The sequence below is a fragment of the Gobio gobio genome (assembly GCF_949357685.1).
Source record: "Gobio gobio genome assembly, chromosome: 25".
Taxonomy (NCBI): Eukaryota; Metazoa; Chordata; class Actinopteri; order Cypriniformes; family Gobionidae; genus Gobio; species Gobio gobio.
In genome coordinates this window covers 8,590,436-8,615,742 of record NC_137121.1, presented here as the reverse complement: position 1 = coordinate 8,615,742, position 25,307 = coordinate 8,590,436, and the positions used below count along the sequence as shown (strand labels likewise).

Below are 25,307 nucleotides of genomic sequence, written 5' to 3'. Positions count from 1 at the left end.
TGCATACACATAAACCGACTACCTTCTGTTCAAGAAAATTAACACATTGTTTTCTCAAAAAATAAAATGACAAAAGAGAAGTAACTCTTTATTGGCACAACAATGTATTTTATGAAAATGACAACAGTGTGAATCCAGTAAACAGAAACGGCCTATTTGAAGGACCCTCCTTGGTGGCGTCGGTGACTTTACAGCCCTGTAGATTTTAGTTGAAGTAAGCGATTTCTGAGAAACACTGTTGAAAGTGTATCAGGCCAGAGCTTCATACTGATGGCAGAAGGTGGACTCTATCACAGCTTTCATTGGTCAAGGACCACCCAAGAGGACGTTTGACGTTTTGATTCGTCTCGCAGACATCCTGTAGAATTCAACCAATCAGATGACGACTTTGAAACCCTAGATCAGACCTAGCACCACAACCCATTTAGCCAATCAGCAGTAGGAGGCGTTTCCATTCATGATGGGGAGGAGAGAGAATGAGCAAGAGGGAGATTTGAAAAAATACTGAGATAGCTGAGAGACATTACGAAAGAGAAAAGGTCAGAATAATATCACTGGAAAAAGAAAGGTTATGATCAGGCAAGAGCTTTAGGACCCATGTTAATAATAGAAAATCTTTCACGGATACCAGGTTGTGTTGTTTCTGCTCAATAACATTGGTTTTGCTCAGTTTCACTGAACCAAGATATGCTAAAATACATACTTAAATACATGTGTAACATGATGTGCTGCAGGCTACACCAACCAGTATTTAAAGCAGTTCAGTCCCTTTTTTGCATAAAGCATGCAAATGCAGCAGTCCTACTTTTCACATCCTTAAGCATCCTGTATATACTGTGTATACATACACACACACACACACACACACACACCCTTTTGCAGCCAAAACAGCCCTGACCCGTCGAGGCATGGACTGCACTGAAGGTGTGCTGTGGTATTTGGCACCAAGATGTTAGCAGCAGATCCTTTAAGTCCTGTAAGTTGCGAGGTAAGGCCTCCATCGATCAGACTTGTTTGTTCAGCACATCCCACAGACGCTCGATTGGTCTGCGGCGATGCAGCCCCATACACAACAAACTGTGATACTGTGATGTGTATTCTGACACCTTTCTATCAGAGCCAGCATTAACTTAGACATTGTCAGGACACACGAATATTCCCCCATTACATTATTATAAATTATATTTAACATTATATAGATAGTTTAATGTAGAACTGGCATTAAAACACTGTAAACTTTTTTCTCACACAGTAATTTTCAATTTGGGTGAACTATACACCTTACAGATTGTCACTATCCACAATATATATATATATATATATATATATATATATATATATATATATATATATATATATATATATATATATATATATATAGAGAGAGAGAGAGAGAGAGAGAGAGAGAGAGAGAGAGAGAGAGAGAGAAAGCTCATATGAAAGTGACCCACCATAACCTGCTTTATAAACAATAAATGTGTTGAGTTTTGTAAACTAGTGTAGTCAAGCCAAGTTGTGGTTGTTGGTCACTGGAAGAAGAAGTTCTGTTGATTCTAGATGTGTGCTTTAAATGCTTTCATGCTAGTTATGTTGAGCTGGATGAGCGGTGGACTCTGAAAGGTTGTGGCTGTGATACTTCTCTCTTGGTTTTGTGAGTATTATTGTTATTATATTACCCCTTTTTGTTTGTTGTTGGCCCATGACTAGTCATATATAATTTTGGAATGGATTTATTTTGTGCGCTAGCTAGGCCATTATGTACAGCCTTGCCTTGTAACTAATGTAACTAAAGCAGACCAATGTCGCCACCCCTCATTGACTTGGCTGCACTTGTTTCAGCAACCTTCATTCAGTGTAACTATAACATTTAAATTACATTCTAAGAAGAGAAATAAAGATCACACTATCCTCACCCATTATCCTGAGCTCATTACCTGTTACCCTCATAAACATTTCAAATGCTCTTTAGTTACAAGATCCAACTCATGTTACTCCAAACAACAACAAAAAAAGGGAGTGGATTTTGAAGGAAAAGTCAAAGTCAAAACCAGCTGACTGCATGTGAACTCCTTCATTAGTGTTTAAAAAACAACCCAGGATGCATGAAGTTGGTTGAGTGAATGTTCAGTGTGAATCTAACCATTCAAGTTAGTTTAACAAGTTAATTCTCACTGGCCCACCGGTGGGCATATTTGCCTCTATATCCTATATTTATCCTGATCTTCACAAACTATATATCATTGGAAAGCTTACGAACTCAAAATTCATCCTTTGAAAACCGTTTTGAAATCGGACCTTGCGTTACCATGGAAACGGTACTCTAAATTCTTCTAGTGGGCTCCTCCCCTAGTGGGCGTCATCATGTTTCATATTACAACATTTATTTGAACTACTTTATAATAAAACCCTTTTTCTAATCTTGACAAAACACATATCGTCTCACGGTTCTATATCTACCAACTGTTCTGTGATATTTGGACAAAAATGTATACATTTGTTACAGGAGATTGCATAAAAAAAGGAATTTTAATGACACCCGGTGGTACAGCGCCTAAACAAAATCTCATGGGAACTTCAATTTTTGTGATATCAACTTCAAATTTGGAACACAAATTGGTTAGACATATGGCTTTGATTTGATAGTAATTTTATATAATTTAAATTATATGAAATTATATAAATGTATATATTTTATATAAAATATAAAATATTTAGTACAGTACATTAGATTTACAGTAAATTTAAACTTCCATAACTTTTTCATACTTTCATTTTCGAGCTATAATCTGCTGACTGTCTTCTTTAAAATGAGACCAAACTTATGTCTATATTCCAAAGCATTCTTAAATTGCAACCATTTAAGAGTGGATAGTGCATTTTCATGTATTTTCAAAAAGGGGGTGAAAAAAATATGATGCTGTATTTTATATATTAGAATGTGTGTGTGTGTGTGGGTTTTTTTTTGGGGGGGGGGGGGGGGGGGGGGTATTTAATATTATGTATGTATTGTATTGTGTACTGGCCATGTCATGATGTCCAAGACAAATTTCCAATAAAGTATATTCTATTCAATGTTTTGATGACATGCATTTCATTCTTCCATTAGTCACAATATAATGAGCAGATGCGCCAAAGTATTTGATTGAATAAAAAATCCAATTAATGATTAATAAGGTGAGTGACAGCATATTTCACCTGAAGTGTTGAAGTGTTCCTTAGTATTTCATGCATTTCAGATGGTTCTTGAAAAAATGGTGTGTCATTTTTGCCACTGAATCTCTTTTGGGAGGATGCCTGTAGGATTGGTACTTGTCTGTGTGACTGTGTTTTTGGTGACCAATTTTGAGACCTTTGCAGGTGACAACTAATAAATCTCCAAGTCCGTCAATGAAGAATTCTGTATATAATTGAGAAGAAAAAAAAAATTAAAACAGATTCTTGTTTCTTAAAAATAAAGGTTCTTGGCATTGATGGTTCTTTATAGTGGAAAATGGTTCTTTAGATTATTAAAATATTCTTCACATGAAAAAAAGAAGAAGGCTATTTTAACCCAATAAGCTCCTAAAGGAGTTTTTTTCTGAGTGACAGTAAAGACTCATAACTTCAAAACTATAGCAAGGAGAGTCAAAAGGTATCGTACACTCTAAAAAAAACATGGTTCTTTACATGTAGTAACCGTTCTATTTAGAACCGTATAATCTTGAAGAACTCTTTATATGCTGAAATGGTTCTTTGTGTTAGAGTTTAGGGTTCTTTATTACCGCCTTTTTGTTTTTCAAGCCTGTAACTGTCAAAGCCACCTCGTTGATGATTTTCTGGAGCTCAACTATACAACCACACAGGCTGTCAACACACACAGGACACAGGACAATGATTTCTTTCTTAAAATATCCATACATTTTAACTTTCAAATTGTAACTCGTTTCCTACCAATCGTGTCTTTTTCTCTTTTTAGTTTATCAGATGATGTAAGTGTGAGCAGCTCTGTTCCAACCCGTTCTCACTCCCAAGGCGTCAAAATCTGAAGCATGGTCAATATGAAGACGCTAAAGGTACCCCTAGGCGTAATTTTTCGACGCACAGGGTGCTCTATTGATTTCAATGAGAAACCTTTGGCGTCATACACAGACGCATTGGGCATGGGAACGTTATCGTCATGATGGAATTATATACCATTATGACATGTTGGAGTGTGATTCTCAATTTAATCAGCCAGCATCATTTTATTTACATTTATTTTATTTACGCTATTTAGACATGTTTGAACATGTAACCCATCCCCATCCCTAAACCTACCCATTTGTGTATTATATGATATAAAATACAGGATATAACAGGCAGACACGACTGCAGGCACAATTTATTCAAAAAGTACAAATATTCCAAGTGTCCCGAGGCCAAGCGATTGATTTGTGTGAAGAAAATCCCCAAAAGCGATCAGCGTCTCCATCCGCCGAAAATCATGCACACATTCAAATTTCAAAAGTTGCCGCCCAGATTTCATAGTGAAATAGCATTGGCTCTCGTGTGTCTCGTGACCGATTGTGTCATGCTCAAGAGTCGGGTGTATCATTTGAATGAGATATGACTGACTGACTGAGTGCATGCATGCGTTCACGGAGCGGCAGGATCATCATTTGAGAGATTAAAACATTAAGATTAACTCTGTTCTTTACCTGAAGATATCGTATGACTTCAGAAGACTTGGAATGCAGCATGAGTTAATACTTTTATGCTGTTTTTGGTTAGTTTTTGCAATAAATACCTGTGACTGTACTTTATTTGCCTGTTACGTGTTTTATATTGTTTTGAAGTGGGTAGGTTTAGGGTAAGAGTTGGGTTAGTTGCTCCAAAATAAAAAAGTAGCAGATAAATATTCATAAAATCATGTCTGCTTAATGCAAAGAATTAAATACGTCTTGATCTGACACATTGGACAAACAATTGAAATCAATGGAGTTCCCTGTGTGTCGATATAGTGACGCCTAGGGGTGCCTTTAGCGTCTTCATTGTGATGCGGAAGGTAGTTGACCATGCTTCAGATTTTGACGCCTTGGGAGTGAGAACGGGTTGTCTTTTCAGGTAAGGATACTCATCTTCTCTTCTCCACTAAGTAACAGATATATTGAATTTAGGATCATATTGTTAGATTTTTTTCTATTATTACTTTTATGCCTAAACATACCCAGTCATTATTCCTTAACTGTTTTTACAAAATCAAATGGAAGAGACTCTAAACTCAATTGTGTATTTCAGATGCCGTCACGCACCATGACCTCATCATCGCAGAGAGAAACTGCCACACATAATGAAGGACGTAAACACATCTGAGGATTGTAAAGATATTTCACTGGAACTTTGTCTTAGATTGCATCTATCCGGTTGTTAAGTCTGACGTCACGCGGCAGCGCTTCCGGGTCCAAACGCTCTCTCATACCACAAGAAAAACAACAAACGGTGCTAATATACATACACAATGTGGTGTAATACTACAATAAAAATTATAATCTGTCACAATCACCAGTGAGAATGCCCCTGATTACCACCTGAAGGCACGCCACCCCAGACTGTCAATCCATCAAGGACTACATTACCCATAATCCTTTGCCTGGACTCATTAGTACTCACTGTTTACACCTGTGTCTCTTTACCTCATTACCACTGCCTATATATACCATGTTCACTCTGTCATTCACTGCAAAGTCTTGTTTGTTGTAAACTGCATTTCTGAGCGTTTTCCCTGGTTTCATGTCTCTGGTTTTGGATTTCTTGCCTGTTCCGTGGATTACCCGTTTGCCTGTCTCTCCTGTCTTGTTTGCCTGATTGGACTGATTACCTGTTATGACCTCTTGCCTGTTTGTTGACTACGATTGTGGATTACCCTTCATTAAAGCTGCATTTGGATTCTCAACCCGTTGTCTCTCGGAGCAGTACGTTACAGAAGACTTCGCCACTGTGAACCCAGCAGCACAGTTCACAGTTCTTCCTGACAGAGCGTCCTGTCTGCATCAGGGAGACGGCCCAATTGAGGATTATGTTAGAGACTTTGTTGAACTGGCACACCTTACCTCAATGGACACGCTATGCCTCATGATATTTTTTTCGTGGGGGACTATCTGAGCCGCTCAGCTCGTTTATGCCATTACATGACCCTAATTCGACTCCTTAACATTATATTGATTTGGCATTACAAATAAGTGGCTCTGATTTTACTGTGGGTGTCGTGGAGAAATGTGACAATTACTCTGTACCCGCCAGTCCAGCGACGTCTCCAGCCACAGACCCGCGTCCAGAGACGTCTCCAGCCACAGACCCGCGTCCAGAGACGGCTCCAGCCACAGACCAGAGTCCAGCGACGGCTCCAGCCACAGACCAGCATCCAGAGACAGCTCCAGCCACAGACCAGCGTCCAGAGACGGCTCCAGCCACAGACCAGCGTCCAGAGACGGCTCCAGCCACAGACCTGCGTCCAGAGACAGCTCCAGCCACAGACCAGCGTCCAGCAACGGCTCCAGCCACAGACCCGCGTCCAGAGACAGCTCCAGCCACAGACCAGCGTCCAGCAACGGCTCCAGCCACAGACCCGCGTCCAGAGACAGCTCCAGCCACAGACCAGCGTCCAGCAACGGCTCCAGCCACAGACCCGCGTCCAGAGACAGCTCCAGCCACAGACCAGCGTCCAGCAACGGCTCCAGCCACAGACCCGCATCCAGAGACAGCTCCAGCCACAGACCAGCGTCCAGCAACGGCTCCAGCCACAGACCCGCGTCCAGAGACGGCTCCAGCCCCACCCTGTGGTCAGAGTCCAGAGAGGACTCCGCCTCCTGTCACGAGTCTAGAGAGGACTCTGACCGGGCCACCTGCTCTGCCCGAGCCACCCAGGCGCCTTGCACTGCCCCCACCGTCTAGGCGCCTTGCACTGGCCGCACCGTCCTGGCGCCTTGTTCTGCCCGCTCCGCCATGGGGGTCTCCAAGACCGTCTGCACTGCTGTGGTGGTCGTCTCCTCCGCCGTGGGGGTCTCCTAGACCGTATGCATTACTGTGGTGGTCGTCTGCTCCATTGTGGGGGTCTTCTAGACCCTCTGCGCTGCTGTGGTGGTTGTCTGCTCCACCCTGGCTGGCTGTGCCACCCTGGTCATCTGCCCAGCCTGCTACGTCCTGGCCGTCTACTCCACCCTGCCCGCCTGCTCTGCCTGCGCCAGCCTGGTCATCTGCCCAGTCTTCTCCACCCTGGCTGCCTGCCTTGCCCGCACCACCCTGGTCATCTGCCCATCCTTCTCTGCTCTGGCCGTCTGCCCGGCCCGAGCCACCCAGGTCATCTGTTCAGCCTGTTCCGTCCTGGCTGCCTGCTCTGCCTGAGTCTCCAGGCCCTCTTCCGCTCCATGGGCCTGGCCCTCCATCCCGCCCCCTGGTTCCACCTCCGCTTCACCTCCCTCCTGGACAGTCTTGTTTGAGGGGGGGGCTATGTCACAATGCCAGTGAGAATGCCCCTGATTACCACCCCGGACTGTCAATCCATCAAGGACTACATTACCCATAATCCTTTGCCTGGACTCATTAGCACTCACTGTTTACGCCTGTGTCTCTTTACCTATTTACCTCATTACCACTGCCTGTATATATCATGTTCACTCTGTCATTCAATGCGAAGTCTTGTTTGTTGTAAACTGCATTTCTGAGCGTTTTCCCTGGTTTCACGTCTCTGGTTTTGAATTTCTTGCCTGTTCCGTGGATTACCCGTTTGCCTGTCGCTCCTGTCTTGTTTGGACTGATTACCTGTTATGACCTCTTGCCTGATTGTTGACTACGATTGTGGATTACCCTTCATTAAAGCTGCATTTGGATTCTCAACCCGTTGTCTCTCAGAGCAGTACGTTACATAATCATAACCTTTATCTCCATACCAAAATTCCAGATGGCCAGACAGTGATTCATCTTTTATAAATCGTTAAAATATTAATATCTGTGACTCTGTTAGCACAGAGACTGTTGTGTAGACTGTAAGTATTTAAAATATTGAACTCTTTAAAATGTTTGATGTTTAATATGAATAAATAGCACTCATAAACGGCCGTCGATGGCATTCTCAAGTGAAACGGGTTGAGGCTTGGACCCAGAAACGGCGTTCCTTACGTCACGACTTAACAAGCGGATATCATGTCCAATGTCAATTGTTATTTATTAATTCAGCTAACAATAGTTAGAGCACTGTCATTTTTGCTACAATTTGTCAATTTTGTCAATAAAAAAATAAAAGTACCTAATTGACACAACATCACCAAGTGCAAATAACGTACCTTGTTTTCATTTTTGGGTGAACTATCACTTTAAGCAGGTCTATTGGGAAATAATTTATCAACAGACCTCATCTAAAACGAATTGGTTACTTAGTCTGATCTGAATGTTTTCAATCAACACTTTTAAGTCCACCTACCAGTGTGAGCAACTCTTTTGAGGAACGGGTCAAAACCGACCCTCCGCACAGCATCTGTCCGGCCCATGAAGTAGTTGACAACTCCATCTGCAAAGAAGCAGCCGTCAAAACCTGGCAGAGGCGCGTGACTTTTATGGACACGCGTGATACAGCCGCCTTCCTCGCTGCTCCCTTCCTCATATTCCAGCTTAAAGAAGAACTGATTTCCTTCTACCTGACCACCAACCTGATGGAGAGAGAGAGAATGAATAATAACTACAAAACACATCTTCAAAATCAGTCAAGGTCTTTCGCAATCCAGAAGACCCCAACTTTTATATCATCAAGATGATATAACTGATATATTTACCACATCTAGTTCAGGAACGGCTTCCATAATTTTCACAAAGCTCTCAATATGGGTCTCATCCAGGAACACAAAGTCATCGTCCACCCACAGGAAGTACTTAGTGGTGACCTGTGACACTGCCAGATTTCTGCCTGCAAACCAGCCCTGAAAGGACAAACAATATATTTAAACTTTTATATTTCAAGCAAATTACGACAACATTCAGTTTAAACAACCTGATGTTTGTACCTGTGCCGGGGGCATGATATAGTGTTCTATATTGTCACCGACCACCTTCTCAGGTTTCAGACTGTCATCAGCAATAATGATCTTTATTTTTGGGTAGAGCCGACGGATACTCTTGATGAGGATGTCTAGTTCTTTATATCTCAAAAATGCTTTAATTAGTACAGTCACCTGGGAGTTTATGTCTACAGAGAGAGAGAGAGAGAGAGAGAGAGAGAGAATTATGTGTTCATAACAGGTTAGTGGGGTGATTGTGTTTACATAAAATAAAATCTGTGATTAGATCTGTTATTTGTTTAGAAGTTGTTGTTACTATGTTTCCATCCAAAGGTACAAATTTAATTTAACTCCCACCCGGGTCACGGCACCAAATGTAAAAGGCTCCGAGTGGGATTCGAACCGGAGTCTCCGGCGTGGGAGGCGGACATGCTAACAAGGCGCTACAAGGGCGCTAAAGACAGCAGCCTCTTAAAATCACTAAAATTCCCTAAACCTCACTCCCATCCGGGTCATGACACCAAATGTAAACGGCTCCGAGTGGGATTCTAACCGGGGTCTCCGGCGATGCTGTGGAAGGTGGGTGTGCTAACAAGGGCGCTAAAGACCACTTAAGACCACAGTTTCTTGAGATCAGGGTAGTGTGGTTTACACACAAAGCTCTTACTGGCCTACGTCCGTTACACTTACACCCCTAAACCTCACACCCATCCGGGTCACGGCACCAAATGTAACCGGTTCCACTCTGAGCGGGATTTGAACCGGAAAGCGGAAGTGGAAGGCGGGTGCGCTAACAAGGACGCTAAAAAACGCAGCCTCTTGAGATCAGGGGAGTTAAGGTTTACATGCAAACCTACATCCTCACTTCCCTAAACTTCACTCCCACCCGGGTCACGGCACCAAATGTAACCAGAACTACTCGACTCGCTCAGAGCGGGATTTGAACTGGAGTTTCCGGCGTGGAAGGCGGGTGCGCTAACAAGGAAGACTGCAGTCTCTTGAGATCAGGGAAGTGAGGTTTACACGCACAGCTTTTACTGGCCTATGTCTGTTACATTCACCCCTCTAAACTCACTCCCATCCAGGTCACGGCACCAAATGTAACTGGTTCCACTCTGAGCGGGATTTGAACCGGGGTTTCCAGCGTGGAAGGCGGGTGCACTAACAAGGACGCTAAAAACCACAGCCTCTTAAAGGGGGGGTGAAATGCTGTTTCATGCATACTGATCTTTTTGCACTGTTAAAGACTTGGATTCCCATGCTAAACATGGACACAGTTTCATAAGCTAAGGTGGACGTTTGATGGGAGTATTTCTTTGCCAAAATTAGTACTTCCTGTTAGTCATAAGTTTCGGAAAGTTTTTTTCGATCATGGGTCCGCTTGACGTCAACAGGGCGGAATTTCCTTGTATGGGCCGTACGGACAATTCTACCGGAAGAGCGCGCGCGAGAGAGAGAGAGAGAGAGAGAGCGTGAAAGCAATAGGCTACGCCCATCAAAGCGCTGGCTCGTACAGATGGAATTTGCTTTTCCGGATCAACAACTGAGTTGCGCAAATATTTATGTCTGTTCCCTGCATTTCGGTGCCGATTGTTTTATAAACAAGGCCCAGTTCGACGACGGATTTTCAGATCGCCTAATACTGAAGGATGGAGCGGTCCCAACGATAAAGGTCCCAACGTTGGAACCGCAGGTTTGACTGCTTCAAATGTCTGTTTTTGCCTATGCCCATCAAGTAACGTTAGCCCAAACATGATCACGTATTGATCAATGGAGCATGCGATGTATAGTATGTGTACATTTGTTTAGCTGGCCACTATATGTGTATGTTGGTGTATTGTAAAAGCACTCCAAACAACAATACACAAAGAATGGGGAAATATGTTGAACTAAATAAGCGCGCTTCTTCATTCAAATGCGCTACTATTCCATGTCTTTCTATGTAAACACTAGCCTGACGCGCAAAACCAGTCCGCTTACTACAAATCATGTCTACACAAACCACGCGTAAACACACACACACACATACACATACACACACACACACACACACACACACACACACACACACACACACACACACACACACACACACACACACACACACACACACACACACACACACACATTGTAACACTCGCGCTTGACATGGTGTTCTAAATAACACAAGCCGCTAAACATATTATATAGTTAGTGTAACTTATACCACATAGTTGACGTCCTGCTCTAGTCGTTTTTGCTGCTGCTCCTGTTCAACTTCAGCCTCTGGGTCTGATTCCGGATCATAGATGTATGGCTGTATCTGATTAAAAGCCATTTTTTATTTTGAATAAAGTTTTTCCCTGCTTTTAGGGATGACGCAGCTTTCAGACGCACTCAACACAGTAACAGCGGCGCGCGCTCGACATTCTTTAGCTCCGCCCACACGATACGCCCCCAGCCGCACGGCTTTTTCCGGAAAGACTCGGAACAGCGCATCTTTCTTTTATAATTATAATAAAAATAAAGACTTTTCGGAGATATGCAGGATGCAATGCTACTCTATAGGTACTCAAGATTGACATGAGACTGACTGAAACTGAGTGTTCCCCCCCCCTTTAAGATCAGGGGAGTTAAGGTTTACATGCAAACCTACGTCCTCACTTCCCTAAACCTCACTCCCATCCGGGTCACGGCACCAAATGTAACCCGCTCTGAGCGGGATTTGAACCGGAGTCTTTGGTGTGGGAGGCAGGCGTGCTAACAAGGATGCTAAAGACAGCACAAGAGCGCACAGATAAAATGCAATAAATGCTGTCATGTTATTCTATCTTGAGTTCAGATGCCTGGTGTTTGTTAACACAGTGATGTGAGACACCAAAACATTCTGATGACAAACTTTGGCTCAGGCATTTCAGAACGACCAAACCAACTTTTGAGGTGCTGTGCGATGCGATTTGGTCCTCTGGTGAGTCCAGTAATCCAATCACATGCTGTTTTGAAGCATATAGTCATATGTGAGTTATGTGATATGTGAGCTTATGTGAGTTTTTTTTAAAATTTATTTAGCAAATGTGTTTCCATCATAGATTATGCGTATAACTTCTTATCAGATCGTCTCAATTGAGTGAATACATTTTTTTAGGTGCAGTTTTAGAATTTATGTGAATTTTGGTGTAATAACTACTGTTAATTAAAACTAAATATATTAAAATATTAAAAATATTAAATCATTAATTGAAATAAAGCTGAAATAGAAAAACAAACAAACTTAAACCCATTTGATTTCCAAACATTTCAAATGTTTGTTCAAGTTTTTTTAAGCTGCAGTACTAAAAAGACTAAAACTTAAAAAACAATTAAAACTAACTCAAATAAAACTGTTCAGAAGTGCAAGTATTTTAAACATGTTAAAAATGTGTTAACACTTGAGCTCACCTGTCCCCGGGTCAAACAGAACAGGAACTTTCAAACGTCTGATCTCAATCGGGAATATGACCTCATGGTCCTCAAAAGAGAAAAACGCTAAAGACATAAAAAAGTGTCAAATTAATGGTTGTACATATAAATGGAAATGAGCAAGTACATTAGTTTTAAGATTTTAAAAAAGTATCAGCAAAGTGGTCCATATGACACTAGCACTATATTCCAAGTAATTTTGAAAAACGTTGTCCATACAATACAAGTAAATGGGGTTTAATGTTGTTTTGGACCATAACATTCTTCGAAACATCTCCTTTTGTGTTCAGCAGAAGAAAGAAAGTCATGCAGGTTTAGAAGGACATGCGAGTAAATGATGACTGAATGTAGGTACCGAGGTCTTGGGTCTTGATGTGGTAGACGGTGCTGGTGTAGGTCACTCTGCTCAGCAGCTCATTGAGCTGTTGGAGGCTGCTGGATGAGATGCTCAGATGTTTCTCATTTTGGCCGTCCACCTGCTCACCCTCCTGAACATCCGGCACTGAGAGCAGCCCTTTCTGCACCCTCAGAGACACCTGGAGAGGTTTCAGATCCTATGAGCTCATTTGATTCTCTTTAAAGGGTTAGTTCACCCAAAAATGAAAATTATGTAATTAATTACTCACCCTCATGTCGTTCGACACCCGTAAGACCTCCGTTCATATTCGGAACACAAATGAAGATATTCTCGCGCATGCGTCGTGGAGGCACACACGGAAGCGAAGAACAAGTTGGATAAAGGTGTTATTTTGATTTTTTTTTGCGCACAAAAACTATTGTCGTCGCATCATAACATTATTGTAGAGTCACTGTGGTGAGATGGACTTTGTAACGACGTTTTAAGTGCCTTTTATGCGTCTTGGGAGTGTAAATGTACTGAATGCCAATGGAGGCCTATCTGAAGCCTTTCTCAGCCATCAGCTTTACACTAAAATATCTTCATTTGTGTTCCGAATATGAACGGAGGTCTTATGGGTCTCGAACGACATGAGGGTGAGTAATTAATGACAGAATTTTCATTTTTGGGTGAACTAACCCTTTAACATCACGATGACTTCTTTTAAAAATGTTTGATCAAAAGTGCACAAAGCACTGAATAAAAGAAGGAAAAACACAGTAGACCCCCATACAGAGACCATCTGAAGCAAACCAATGATTGAGATGTAAAAAAACCACCACCTTTAGCAAGAAAACCATATTCATCAGGACAAACCTTGTACACTGCTCTGTTTTGTGTTTGCAGCGCTAGACCTTTAATGATGATACATTCATTAATATAGATATAAATGCATTAATAGATCATATTCAATTCGTTTATACTTTAACAACAATAGCAACACCTAAATAAATACTCATTTTTATATATATACTGTACACTAATGGTTAAAATTTGACAATAATTATGTTTTTTTTTTCATTGATTCATTAGTTCAAATTTCAGTACAAAAGTAATATCATGATTATTGCAATTACAAAATAAAATGCAATTTATTGCTGTAAAATGTAATTCATTGCTGTGATGGTAAAGCTGAATTCCAGTGTCACATGATCCTTCAGAAAACATGCTGATTTAATGCTGAATTATTATTTATTTATTAATAATGGTTCTTATTATTATCAAAGTTGAAAATAGTTGTGCTGCTTAATATTTTTTTGTAATTTTTTTCAGGATTCTCGTTAATGAGTAGAAAGTTCAAAAGAACATCATTTATTTGAAATAAAAATATTTTGTAATATTATAAATGTCTTTATCGTCACTTTTGATCAATTTAACGCATCCTTGATGAATAAAAGTATTTATTTCTTCTAATTTCTTTTCTGATTTTTAATCTCAATTACTCTAAACTTATGAATGGTAGTGTATACTTTTCACAAAAATATGAAGCAGCATGACTTTTTTAACATATAATCATAATATGATAATAATCATAAATGTTTCTTGAGGATCAAATCATCATATGAGAATGATTTCTGAAGGATCATGTGACACTGAAGACTGGAGTAATGATGCTGAAAATTCAGCTTTGATCACAGGAATAAATTACTTTTTAAAATATATTCAAACAGAAAACAGTAATAACATTTCACATTTTTACTTTATTTTTGATAAAATAAATACAGCCTTGGTGAGCAGAAGAAAACATTTCAAAAGATTTGACTGGTCTTCTCTGTAACCTGACGTGTTTGAGAAAGCTCAGATCATCAGAAATCAGACTCACCAGGAATGAGTGTTTTTTTCAAGGGCGTCACTCTGAATCCTCTGATTGGATACTGGAGTGGGGTGTTGGCAGGGGCGAGAATAAGAACATCGTTTTCTTTCCCTGTCCTGGGAGACACATACCACTATTTTTGTTAAGGGACATGGTCATTTATAAATGAAACTGAGAAAATTGCTAATTCCGACTTTAGAACTTGCAATTGCAAGTTTATATCTCACAATTCTGACTTTGTATCGCGCAATTCCGACTTTTTATCATGCAATTCCGACTTTATATTACGCAATTCCGACTTTGTATTATGCAATTCCGACGTTGTATCACGCAATTCCGACTTTGTATCATGCAATTCCGACGTTGTATCACGCAATTCCGACTTTGTATCATGCAATTCCGACTTTATATCACGCAATTCCGACACAATTCCAACTTTATATCACGCAATTCGACTTCATATCACGCAATTCGGACTTTATATCATGCAATTTGGACTTCATATCACGCAATTCACACTTTATATCATGCAATTCCAACTATCAACTATATATATCGCAATTCCGACTTTATATCACGCAATTCCGACTTTATATCACGCAATTCGACTTTATATCACGCAATTCTGACTTTATTTCATGCAATTCAGACTTTATTTTACGCAATTCCGACTTTATATCTCGCCATTCTGACTTTATATCTCGCCATTCTGACTTTATATCTCGCCATTCTGACTTTATATCTCGCAATTCTGACTTTATATCTCGCAATTCTGACTTTATATCTCGCAATTCTGACGTTGTATCATGCAATTCCAACTTTATAGCACGCAATTCCGCCGCAATTCCGACTTTGTATCATGCAATTCCAACTTTATATCACGCAAACCCGACGCAATTCCGACTTTATATCACGCAATACGACTTCATATCACGCAATTCTGACTTTATATCACGCATTTCTGACTTTATATCACGCATTTCTGACTTTATATCACGCAATTCGGACTTTATATCACGCAATTCAGACTTTATATCACGCAATTCAGACTTTATATCACGCAATTCCGACTTTATATCTCGCAATTCAGACTTTATATCTCGCCATTCTGACTTTATATCTCGCCATTCTGACTTTATATCTCGCAATTCTGACGTTGTATCATGCAATTCCGACTTTGTATCATGCAATTCCAACTTTATTTCACGCAATTCCGACGTAATTCCGACTTTATATCACGCAATTTGACTTTATATCACGCAATTCGACTTCATATCACGCAATTCGGGCTTTATATCATGCAATTTGGACTTCATATCACGCAATTCACACTTTATATCATGCAATTCCAACTTTATATATCGCAATTCCAACTTTATATCACGCAATTCCGACTTTATATCACGCAATTCGACTTCATATCACGCAATTCTGACTTTATTTCATGAAATTCAGACTTTATATCACGCAATTCCGACTTTATATCACGCAATTCCGACTTTATATCTCGCAATTCCGATTTTATATCTCGCCATTCTGACTTTATATCTCGCCATTCTGACTTTATATCTCGCAATTCTGACTTTATATCTCGCAATTCTGACTTTATATCTCGCAATTCTGACGTTGTATCATGCAATTCCAACTTTATATCACGCAATTCCGACTTTGTATCATGCAATTCCAACTTTATATCACGTAATTCCGACGCAATTCCGACTTTATATCACGCAATACGACTTCATATCACGCAATTCTGACTTTATATCAAGCAATTCGGACTTTATATCACGCAATTCAGACTTTATATCACGCAATTCAGACTTTATATCACGCAATTCCGACTTTATATCTCGCAATTCAGACTTTATATCTCGCCATTCTGAATTTATATCTCGCCATTCTGACTTTATATTTCGCAATTCTGACGTTGTATCATGCAATTCCGACTTTGTATCATGCAATTCCAACTTTATTTCACGCAATTCTGTCGTAATTCCGACTTTATATCACGCAATTCGACTTCATATCACGCAATTCAGACTTTATATCACGCAATTTGGACTTTATTTCACGCAATTCCAACTTTATATCACGCAATGCCGACTTCATATCACGCAATACGGACTTTATATCACGCAATTCGTACTTTATATCACGCAATTCCAACTTTATATCACGTAATTCCGACGCAATTCCGACTTTATATCACGCAATACGACTTCATATCACGCAATTCTGACTTTATATCAAGCAATTCGGACTTTATATCACGCAATTCAGACTTTATATCACGCAATTCAGACTTTATATCACGCAATTCTGACTTTATATCTCGCAATTCAGACTTTATATCTCGCCATTCTGAATTTATATCTCGCCATTCTGACTTTATATCTCGCAATTCTGACGTTGTATCATGCAATTCCGACTTTGTATCATGCAATTCCAACTTTATTTCACGCAATTCTGACGTAATTCCGACTTTATATCACGCAATTCGACTTCATATCACGCAATTCAGACTTTATATCACGCAATTCGGACTTTATTTCACGCAATTCCAACTTTATATCACGCAATGCCGACTTCATATCACGCAATACGGACTTTATATCACGCAATTCGTACTTTATATCACGCAATTCCGACTTTATATCACGCAATTCCGACTTTATATCACGCAATTCGTACTTTATATCACGCAATTCCGACTTTATATCACGCAATTCAGACTTCATATCACGCAATTCGGACTTTATATCACGCAATTCCGACTTTATATCACGCAATGCCGACTTTATATCACGCAATGCCGACTTTATATCACACAATGCCGACTTCATATCACGCAATTCGGACTTTATATCACGCAATTCCGACTTTATATCACGCAATGCCGACTTCATATCACGCAATATGGACTTTATATCACGCAATTCGGACTTTATATCACGCAATGCCGACTTTATATCTCGCAATGCCGCCTTTATATCACGCAAATCTGACTTTATATCACGCAAATCTGACTTTATATCACGCAATTCTGACTTTATATCACACAATTCCCACTTTATATTTCGCAATTCCGACTTCATATCTCACAATTCTGACTTAATATCACGCAATGCCGACTTAATATCTGACAATTCTGACTTTAGATCACATAATTCTTGATGTAACATCAAGTCCACTGGAGGCAAGGTTTCAGAACCCAAGTGCAGTTTTTTTTTACTCAAATCTTAACATATATCAAAATCAAAACAAACAAGGCCTGGCATGGCATGGCATGGCATGGCATGGCTTGGCTGGAATATGGACACATGAATAAACTCACCACCAACGGGTTACAACATCAATACCAGACAAAGACACATGGCAAACATGAGGGCTTAAATACACAAGGACTAATGACTAGACAAGGGACACCTGTGAACAATGATTAAACAATGAACCAATGAGAACATGACAACAGAACACATAACACATGACAAGAGAGCACATGGCAGGATCACATGAGGGCAAGGGAATCACGTGACAAACAAACATGACAGTGAACATGATAAACTAGGAACATGAAACAAAACCAAAACACACTGTGACAGGTAGCACTTTATTTTACAGTCCTGTTTACCATGCACATACAATGTAATTATTACAGTAATTACAATTACTGGGTAATAACTGTGTAATTACTTCGGTATAAGGTACAAGCTCTGGAACTACTCCTAAAGCTAACCTTAACCATATGCATACTGTAAAATAAAGTGCAAACACTTTAGACCTATGTAAACTGTAAAGTCATGTATTTATTCTTCTAGCTGTGTTTTATAGGGTGTCATTGACTTTGCTCCACACTGAAAAGATCAGATAAATTGTGAGAAACCTGATCTGGTGTTGTCTGAACTCTTCGGCCCGCCGTTTCTGTAAGTCATCCAGCTCATCTCTTGTCACAAACCGGTTTGCAGGCTCAGTGTTTTGGCAGGTACACGGTGTTGGATTGTCATTGTGAAAAGGCCCTATACTGAGACGATACATGAAAAGAAAATCTAAAACAAATAGTTACAGGTTCTGGATTTCTCATCAAAGTGAAATTAATCTACTCACTTTGTTTTGGGGAACTCTGTAATCTCTGGATCCTTGAGAGCTTGAGAGCTTGAGTTTCTTGTATGAGTGAAAAAAAAAGCACAACTGAGTGCAATTTACATAGACTTGTAACCAAATGAAACCAAAGCAGGAGTGAATCGTTTCAAATGTCTTTCCACACCACCATTACTCATTATAACATTTTAATTTGTAATATGGTTCCTGGCAGGGCCTGAAATTAAAAATCCACCAGCCACAGTGACTTTTTACCAGCCTTTTTTTTTTTTTTTTTTGCCTCACAGGGCTCGACATTAAACCTGTTCACGTGCTTGTCCTGATTTGTGTGTGTGTGTGTGTGTGTGTGTGTGTGTGTGTGTATGTGTGTGTGTGTGTGTTGTAAATATAATTTATTCTGAAGAAATATTCTCAACAGTGTTCAATCGTCTTTGACATATTTAAATCTGCATATCTTTGATATTTTTACCTTTTATAAAGGGCATTTCTTCCATAATCTTATTAAATATAGGCTATGCTTCAGCTTTTAGTTTATATTCTTAAAGCTACACTGTGTTTTTTAGTCTATTCTTAGCTAAAAACACTTAGTTCTTTCAAAATGTGGTGAACATCAGGGGCCCGTTCTTCGTACCTCGCTAACTCAGTTAGCTGGATTTGATTGTTGACGATTTTACATGATCTCGGATTGTTTGGTTCTTCGAAGCTCATCCTGGACTTGCTGTCATAGCAACAGGTCCGTAATCTTAAACCTGCTCATGAGCAGGCTTATTTCATGTAAACAGGATTAGATTGCATCTTGAGGTGATACTTAAAATCTGTCCCAGCCACTGCTACTTTATTACAAGAGTGCATTACTGAACCAGGGGCAGTAATAATAATTTTAAATAATAATAATATAAAAATGTTATATTGTTTATGTATATGAGAATGCATATAATATTATAATGTTGTATATAATAATATAGACACAGCCACTTGATTGAGCGATTTATTTTTGATGGAATAATTACTTTATAATTTTATTGGAGGTTTACACACATGTTGTATAGTTAATCTGAGCCGTGCATTAATTTAAGTGATCACGGATATTATGGGAGTGGCTTGATGCAGCGCAAGAGATGCAGATAATTTGATCTTGACCCTTAAGAAACTTTAATACTGTCACGTTACAAATCTGCTCCAAATTGAATTAAAAATTAAATTACAACATTGAAATAAAAATGTAAAGGGTGTACAAATACTGTATAAAATCGTGAATATAAATAATTGGTAATCATGTTAAAAAAACAAAAAACATTTATCATTTATCTATTATAACTTTTATGTTGGTTTGGCTGTTTCCTTATAAAGGTCCAGACATTCGTGGGGTTTTTATTGTATAATTTGTCAAGATTTTTGCATGGATTTTTTAATTATATGATGTCATTACGTTGCTGTCTTGACGCCAACCAATCGCTGCATTGCTGATCGTGGTTTCGAGTATCGATGCATCTGCCCTCTTCAGGGAACACAAGAACACGCAGTGATCTCAGATAATTTAATTCAGATATTTTAATCCAATCCGCAAATTCGTTTGAAGAACCAAATTAGCCTGAGATCAGTTATCACGATTAAAAGATCTGGGATCTGTCAAATCATCTCAGATGTAATAAGCAACGTACGAAGAACGGGCCCCAGGTAGGATGGCATCCCAGAGACCAGTTTATGGCAAGGCCCCTCTCTAACTACCGGTGTGGTGGAAGATGTGCCACACTGTGATTGGACCCTTGGTGAATGAACATAAACAAATGTTCAGCAACATCAGATAAGATGCCAAGACAACTGCCAGACACCTCTTACTGGGCAGGAAGGGGGACCTTCTGCACCCACCACCACCAAGGAGAGGACTCTCATTGGTCTAAAAGTTGACTTTAACCACCAAACTCATTCCTAAGGTTTAGGCAAGAGCTGCCATAAAAATTCCTTCAGGACCTCCTGGATGCAGCAGCAAAAGAGAGGCCACAGAGATCTATCTAAATCCATTCATACACATGTTTGGAGGCCTTAAATGTATATAAACTGCAACTCATCCACTTCATCTTCACACCAAGCACTGTTTATGTTAATGGTCATTGACTGTAAACACAACAGTCCAAGGGACAGATCCATTAACAGACAAACAAATGTGTGGACGATGACTTAATCGTTTCTTATCATGTTTGGTCTCTATCTGTTCCATATGATGCCTTTTATATTTTAAAAGAGGTTTGGTAAAGAAATAATGCATGGGTAAAACATTAAAGACATTGTCTTGACATGCCACTTTATGCTATGCAAATGAGTTCCACACTAGGGTGGGAAACATCGGGGCTACTTCGGACATCAGTAGCCAATCACACTCCAGGATCGGAAAGGCGCCGGATTTCAATCTCCTCCTCATCGGAAAGGGATAAATATGTCCCCCGGGTAGACACACCCTTGTTCTGCGTTTCTAACCCGACGTGGAAGGAGACACATCACGTCCTGAGTTTCTGACCTGACGAGGAAAGAGACTACAAGACTGTTGAGGTTAAGCTTTTGCGAGCAAAACCTTTTATATTGCTTTTGGCTGCACTCTAGCTGCAAGAAGGATTCTCTCACTGAGAGATCTTATCTGACCCTTTCGACGACTCCAGCAGCACAGCCCGGTCCACCAAGGACCTCTGCATCGGCAGACATTGCCTGTCCCACACGGCTCCTCAGTGACGCAGCCAGCCTGCAACGGACCCTGTGAAGATTCGACTGACCCAGCTGCCTGGTCCATTTCCTAAGGACCCTCTCGGCGCAACCAAAGTTCTGCATCCTTCAGCCCAGCGTGGCAACGACTACTGGATCGCAGCTCTGCGCCTCCCCACTGCACGCTACCCGCATAACCAGTGGAAGACGTCTCTACTGCCAGACCGATCACCCGACTGTGTGGAACGTAAATATAAACTCACCAAACCTCTGTCTAGAGACCTTGGCATTAGTTTATACATGCAGCAGTTTTCTAACCTGCTTAGATAACAGTTTCCGGAGGTCAGCTTGTTACGATGAATGATAAGCATTTATTTATCACCATTCGCTAGAACCATTAGGTGGTTTCCATAAGAAGCATTCCCATACAATTCTCTTCCATTGCTACATTCTGTTCAACAGCATTGCATTTATCCATTCTGTGTTCACATCATTTATCAGTTTATTGTTTCATTCATTACTTTTATTTTTGGTTATTAGTTTACTATCCTTTAGAAGTGTATATTCATTACTAGCATTATTAATCATTGAAGTATTTACTCTTGCATATCTATTGTTAATAAACTTCATTCATTTTATTACTCTGTGTCTTCATTGTGTTGATGATCAAAGACTCTACTAGTTATCCAGACTCACAAATCCTTCAGATAAATCAGCTGACCAACTCCCTCTAATTTACATTCATTCGGAATTATTGAACAGCTCCTTTGAGAGTGTTCTTATATTGTTAAGATAGTATTCTTAGCTGGTGCCCCGTATCAAAAAGGGGGAGGGGTCATCTGATACACTCATAACCACACCTTAAGTGACACGTGATCTAAAAATCACTGACGTCATCTGTGAATTGAGTAATAACCACTACAAAAAATATATGTGCTCATTAATGTATATTTACTTCTTTCAAGTAATAAAGTATTCTCGTAAGTTTATAATATGCCATTGAAAATACATAAGGTAATGGGATCTAATGGTGGTCGCCATGTTGCCCCTCCATCTTGAAAGTACATTAGCCAAAGAGGGACATAAATTAAAATAAATTCAAGCTTCGCCTTTCGCGTTTTAATACTCGATGGCACTGTACAAAATTCTCTGCCTCGCGCATGTGCGCTTCAACTTGTTCAGACTTGTCTGGTGCATGCGCAGAGAGTTTTCATCTCAGCAGCTCCAGTAACAGAGTTATACGGAGTTTTCCTGGCTTGTTTATTCCTCAAAAGTCTGTTTTTCCTTGTGTGGTATTTCTGTGCGTTAATAACTCCGTAAGTAATAATAGTTCTGTCAGGTCCATTAAGTCAAGAACACACATGACAATAAAAATGATTTAGAAATTTTTATTGAATTGCAATCAGTTGATGAATTCTGAATTAAATTTGTTTTTGGCGGTATGGCTCTGTTCAGGGAGTCCTCTGACCTTTCATGAGCACCATGAAATAGCAGAGAGTCAGAGGACAGCAGCAGCATCAGGGAACGCTTACCAGTTTAGGACTGGGAGAGCTTAACTATTCCCCCCAAACAAACCATACCTGGCAATCCTCTTGAGAATGTCACAAGAGGATGGTGTAGAAAAATGCTTATGAATTTTATGAATGAATTACTAATTGGTGCAATATGGTTCTGTTCGAATGAGTCTCCTGACCATTCATGAGACCATGAATTAGCAGTGAGTCAGGGGACAGCAGCAGCATTAGATGAGTCTCCTGACCTTTCATGAGCACCATGAAATAGCAGAGTCAGGGGACAGCAGCAGCATTAGATGAGTCTCCTGACCTTTCATGAGCACCATGAAATAGCAGTGAGTCAGGGGACAGCAGCAGCATTAGTGGACGCTCACGTGAATTAGGACTAGGGGAGCTTAACTATTCCCCCCAAACAAACCACACCTGGCAATCCTCTTGAGAATAAAACAAGAGGATGGAATTAGACAATTAAAATTCTTAGACGTCTTATGACTAAATTACGAATTAGTGCAATATGGTTTTGTTCAGATGAGTCTCCTGACCTTTCATGAGCACCATGAAATAACAGTGAGTCAGAGTCAGCAGCGTTAGTGGACGCTCATATGAATTAGGACTAGGGGAGCTGAACTACCCCCCCCCCCCAACCATACCAGGCAATCCCCCCTGGCTCTTTCAGCTAATTGAAGAGACAGCAGAGGATAAAAAGCAATTTAATCTAGCACAAGGATGTAGCTACAGTTATTGATACGAGTAAATAAATAGTAAATAGGTGATATGGCTCTATTCTAAATTCCCCTTCATTATCATGGGGAGCTCCACGAAATCCAAAACAGGGAACAGCAGCAGCTTCTAGGGGCAATCATCCTATTTTATAGACTGGAGAGTAGCATAAATCCCCCCAATAGACCATAACCAGGCAATCCTCCCAGGCTCTTCCTTCTAAATCGAAGAGCCACGGAGGATCCAAAAGAGTGTTTCGAGAGAAGGCAATCGAACTGAATTTAATTGTAAAGATCCAATCGATCTACGTGAAGCTAACATGATGAATGTAACCAGCTAATTGATAGAAGTAATTTATATACGTCGACAGCTACTGAAGCTATAATATTAAATTTCCCATGCAACGATCAGAGAGCAGCACTCATAGCTTTTCTAATGGATGGCTCGAGCATCGGGCCAGATAAAACGTTCATAAGCAGATGAAGACAAACGCATGAATGGCCTTCAAATGTAGAGACAAGAGTGGAGGAAGCTGCAGTTGTAGCAGCCATAATGCACAGAGAATGAGCTGTATAACGCCCTGAGGGAAGCTTGCGGTATGCATAGCGGCAATAATGGATCCTGCTGACCAGCTTGTGGATGACTCCTCAGGTAGGCTAACATAGATGACATAAAAGCAGAGTCAGATTCAGAGATAAAACGCCATTCATCCCCTTTCCTATCAGTTTAGTGTGCTTAGAATTATGCTGAAGTGCTAGGAACAAATTGATACATAAGAAATGTGAGGTCATGTGACCGCAAGTAAAACGTCTTAGCAATATATCAGGATAAGGCCCAAAACACCTCTATCAGCTTTAATAATATCAAATTCCCATAGTGCCTATAGCTTTAAGAAAAGCATATTCCCAATAGTGCCTATAGCTTTAAGAAAACGCATATTTCCAAATTTCCAATAACGACTTTAGCTTGAAGAAAGATTTTCTGAAGAATCTTTAAACAATTCTGAAAAGTAACTTCTAACTCTAAAGTTCGTTATAACTTAAGAACAAGTGTGTTTCTAATAGCACCTACAGCTTTTAAAACAAGCATGTTTCCAAACTCTACTATAGCTTACGATATCACTTTAAGACAAGCACGTTTCCAACATCTATAGCTTGAGAAAAAGTAATTTTCCATTAGCTATATCGCTTTAAGCCAAGCATGCATCAGACACTATAGCTTTAACAACAAGCGATTTCCAATATTTATTATAGCTTTAAACAAGCATGTTCCCGATATCAACTATTAATTAAACGACAAGCACTTCCAATATTAATTATAGCTTTAAAAACGAGCACTTCCAATATTAGTTATAGCTTTAATATTGATTATAGTTTTAAGAACACGCGATTTTCAATATTACTATAGTTTTAAGAACAAGCCTTTCACTTTTAATTAGAACTTAAGAAGTAGCACTTCCAATAGTAGCTATAGCTTTAAGAACCAGCGCTTCCAATATTAATTATAGCTTTAATAACAAGCACTTTCGATATTAGCTATAGCTTTAAGAACAAGCATTTCCAATATTAGCTTTAGTTTTAAGAACAATCATTTCCAATATTAATTATAGTTTTAAGAACAAGCAT

The 25,307-nt window shown here is 39.9% G+C and overlaps 1 protein-coding gene across 1 annotated transcript; it reads right to left on the bottom strand.

Moving 5' to 3' along the window:
* Nucleotides 1-3,215: 3,215 nt before the first annotated feature.
* On the bottom strand, nucleotides 3,216-21,441 carry LOC307121803 (beta-1,4 N-acetylgalactosaminyltransferase 1-like; the record flags this gene model as incomplete). The annotated part of the gene is made up of 11 exons (XM_079809561.1): nucleotides 3,216-3,397; nucleotides 8,435-8,660; nucleotides 8,784-8,927; nucleotides 9,012-9,193; nucleotides 12,423-12,509; nucleotides 12,799-12,979; nucleotides 13,657-13,694; nucleotides 14,663-14,769; nucleotides 18,540-18,677; nucleotides 18,761-18,817; nucleotides 21,374-21,441. The coding sequence occupies 11 exons, from the start codon at nucleotides 21,439-21,441 to the stop codon at nucleotides 3,216-3,218; spliced, it is 1,410 nt and encodes a 469-aa protein (XP_079665687.1).
* Between the last annotated feature and the right edge of the window lie 3,866 nt (nucleotides 21,442-25,307).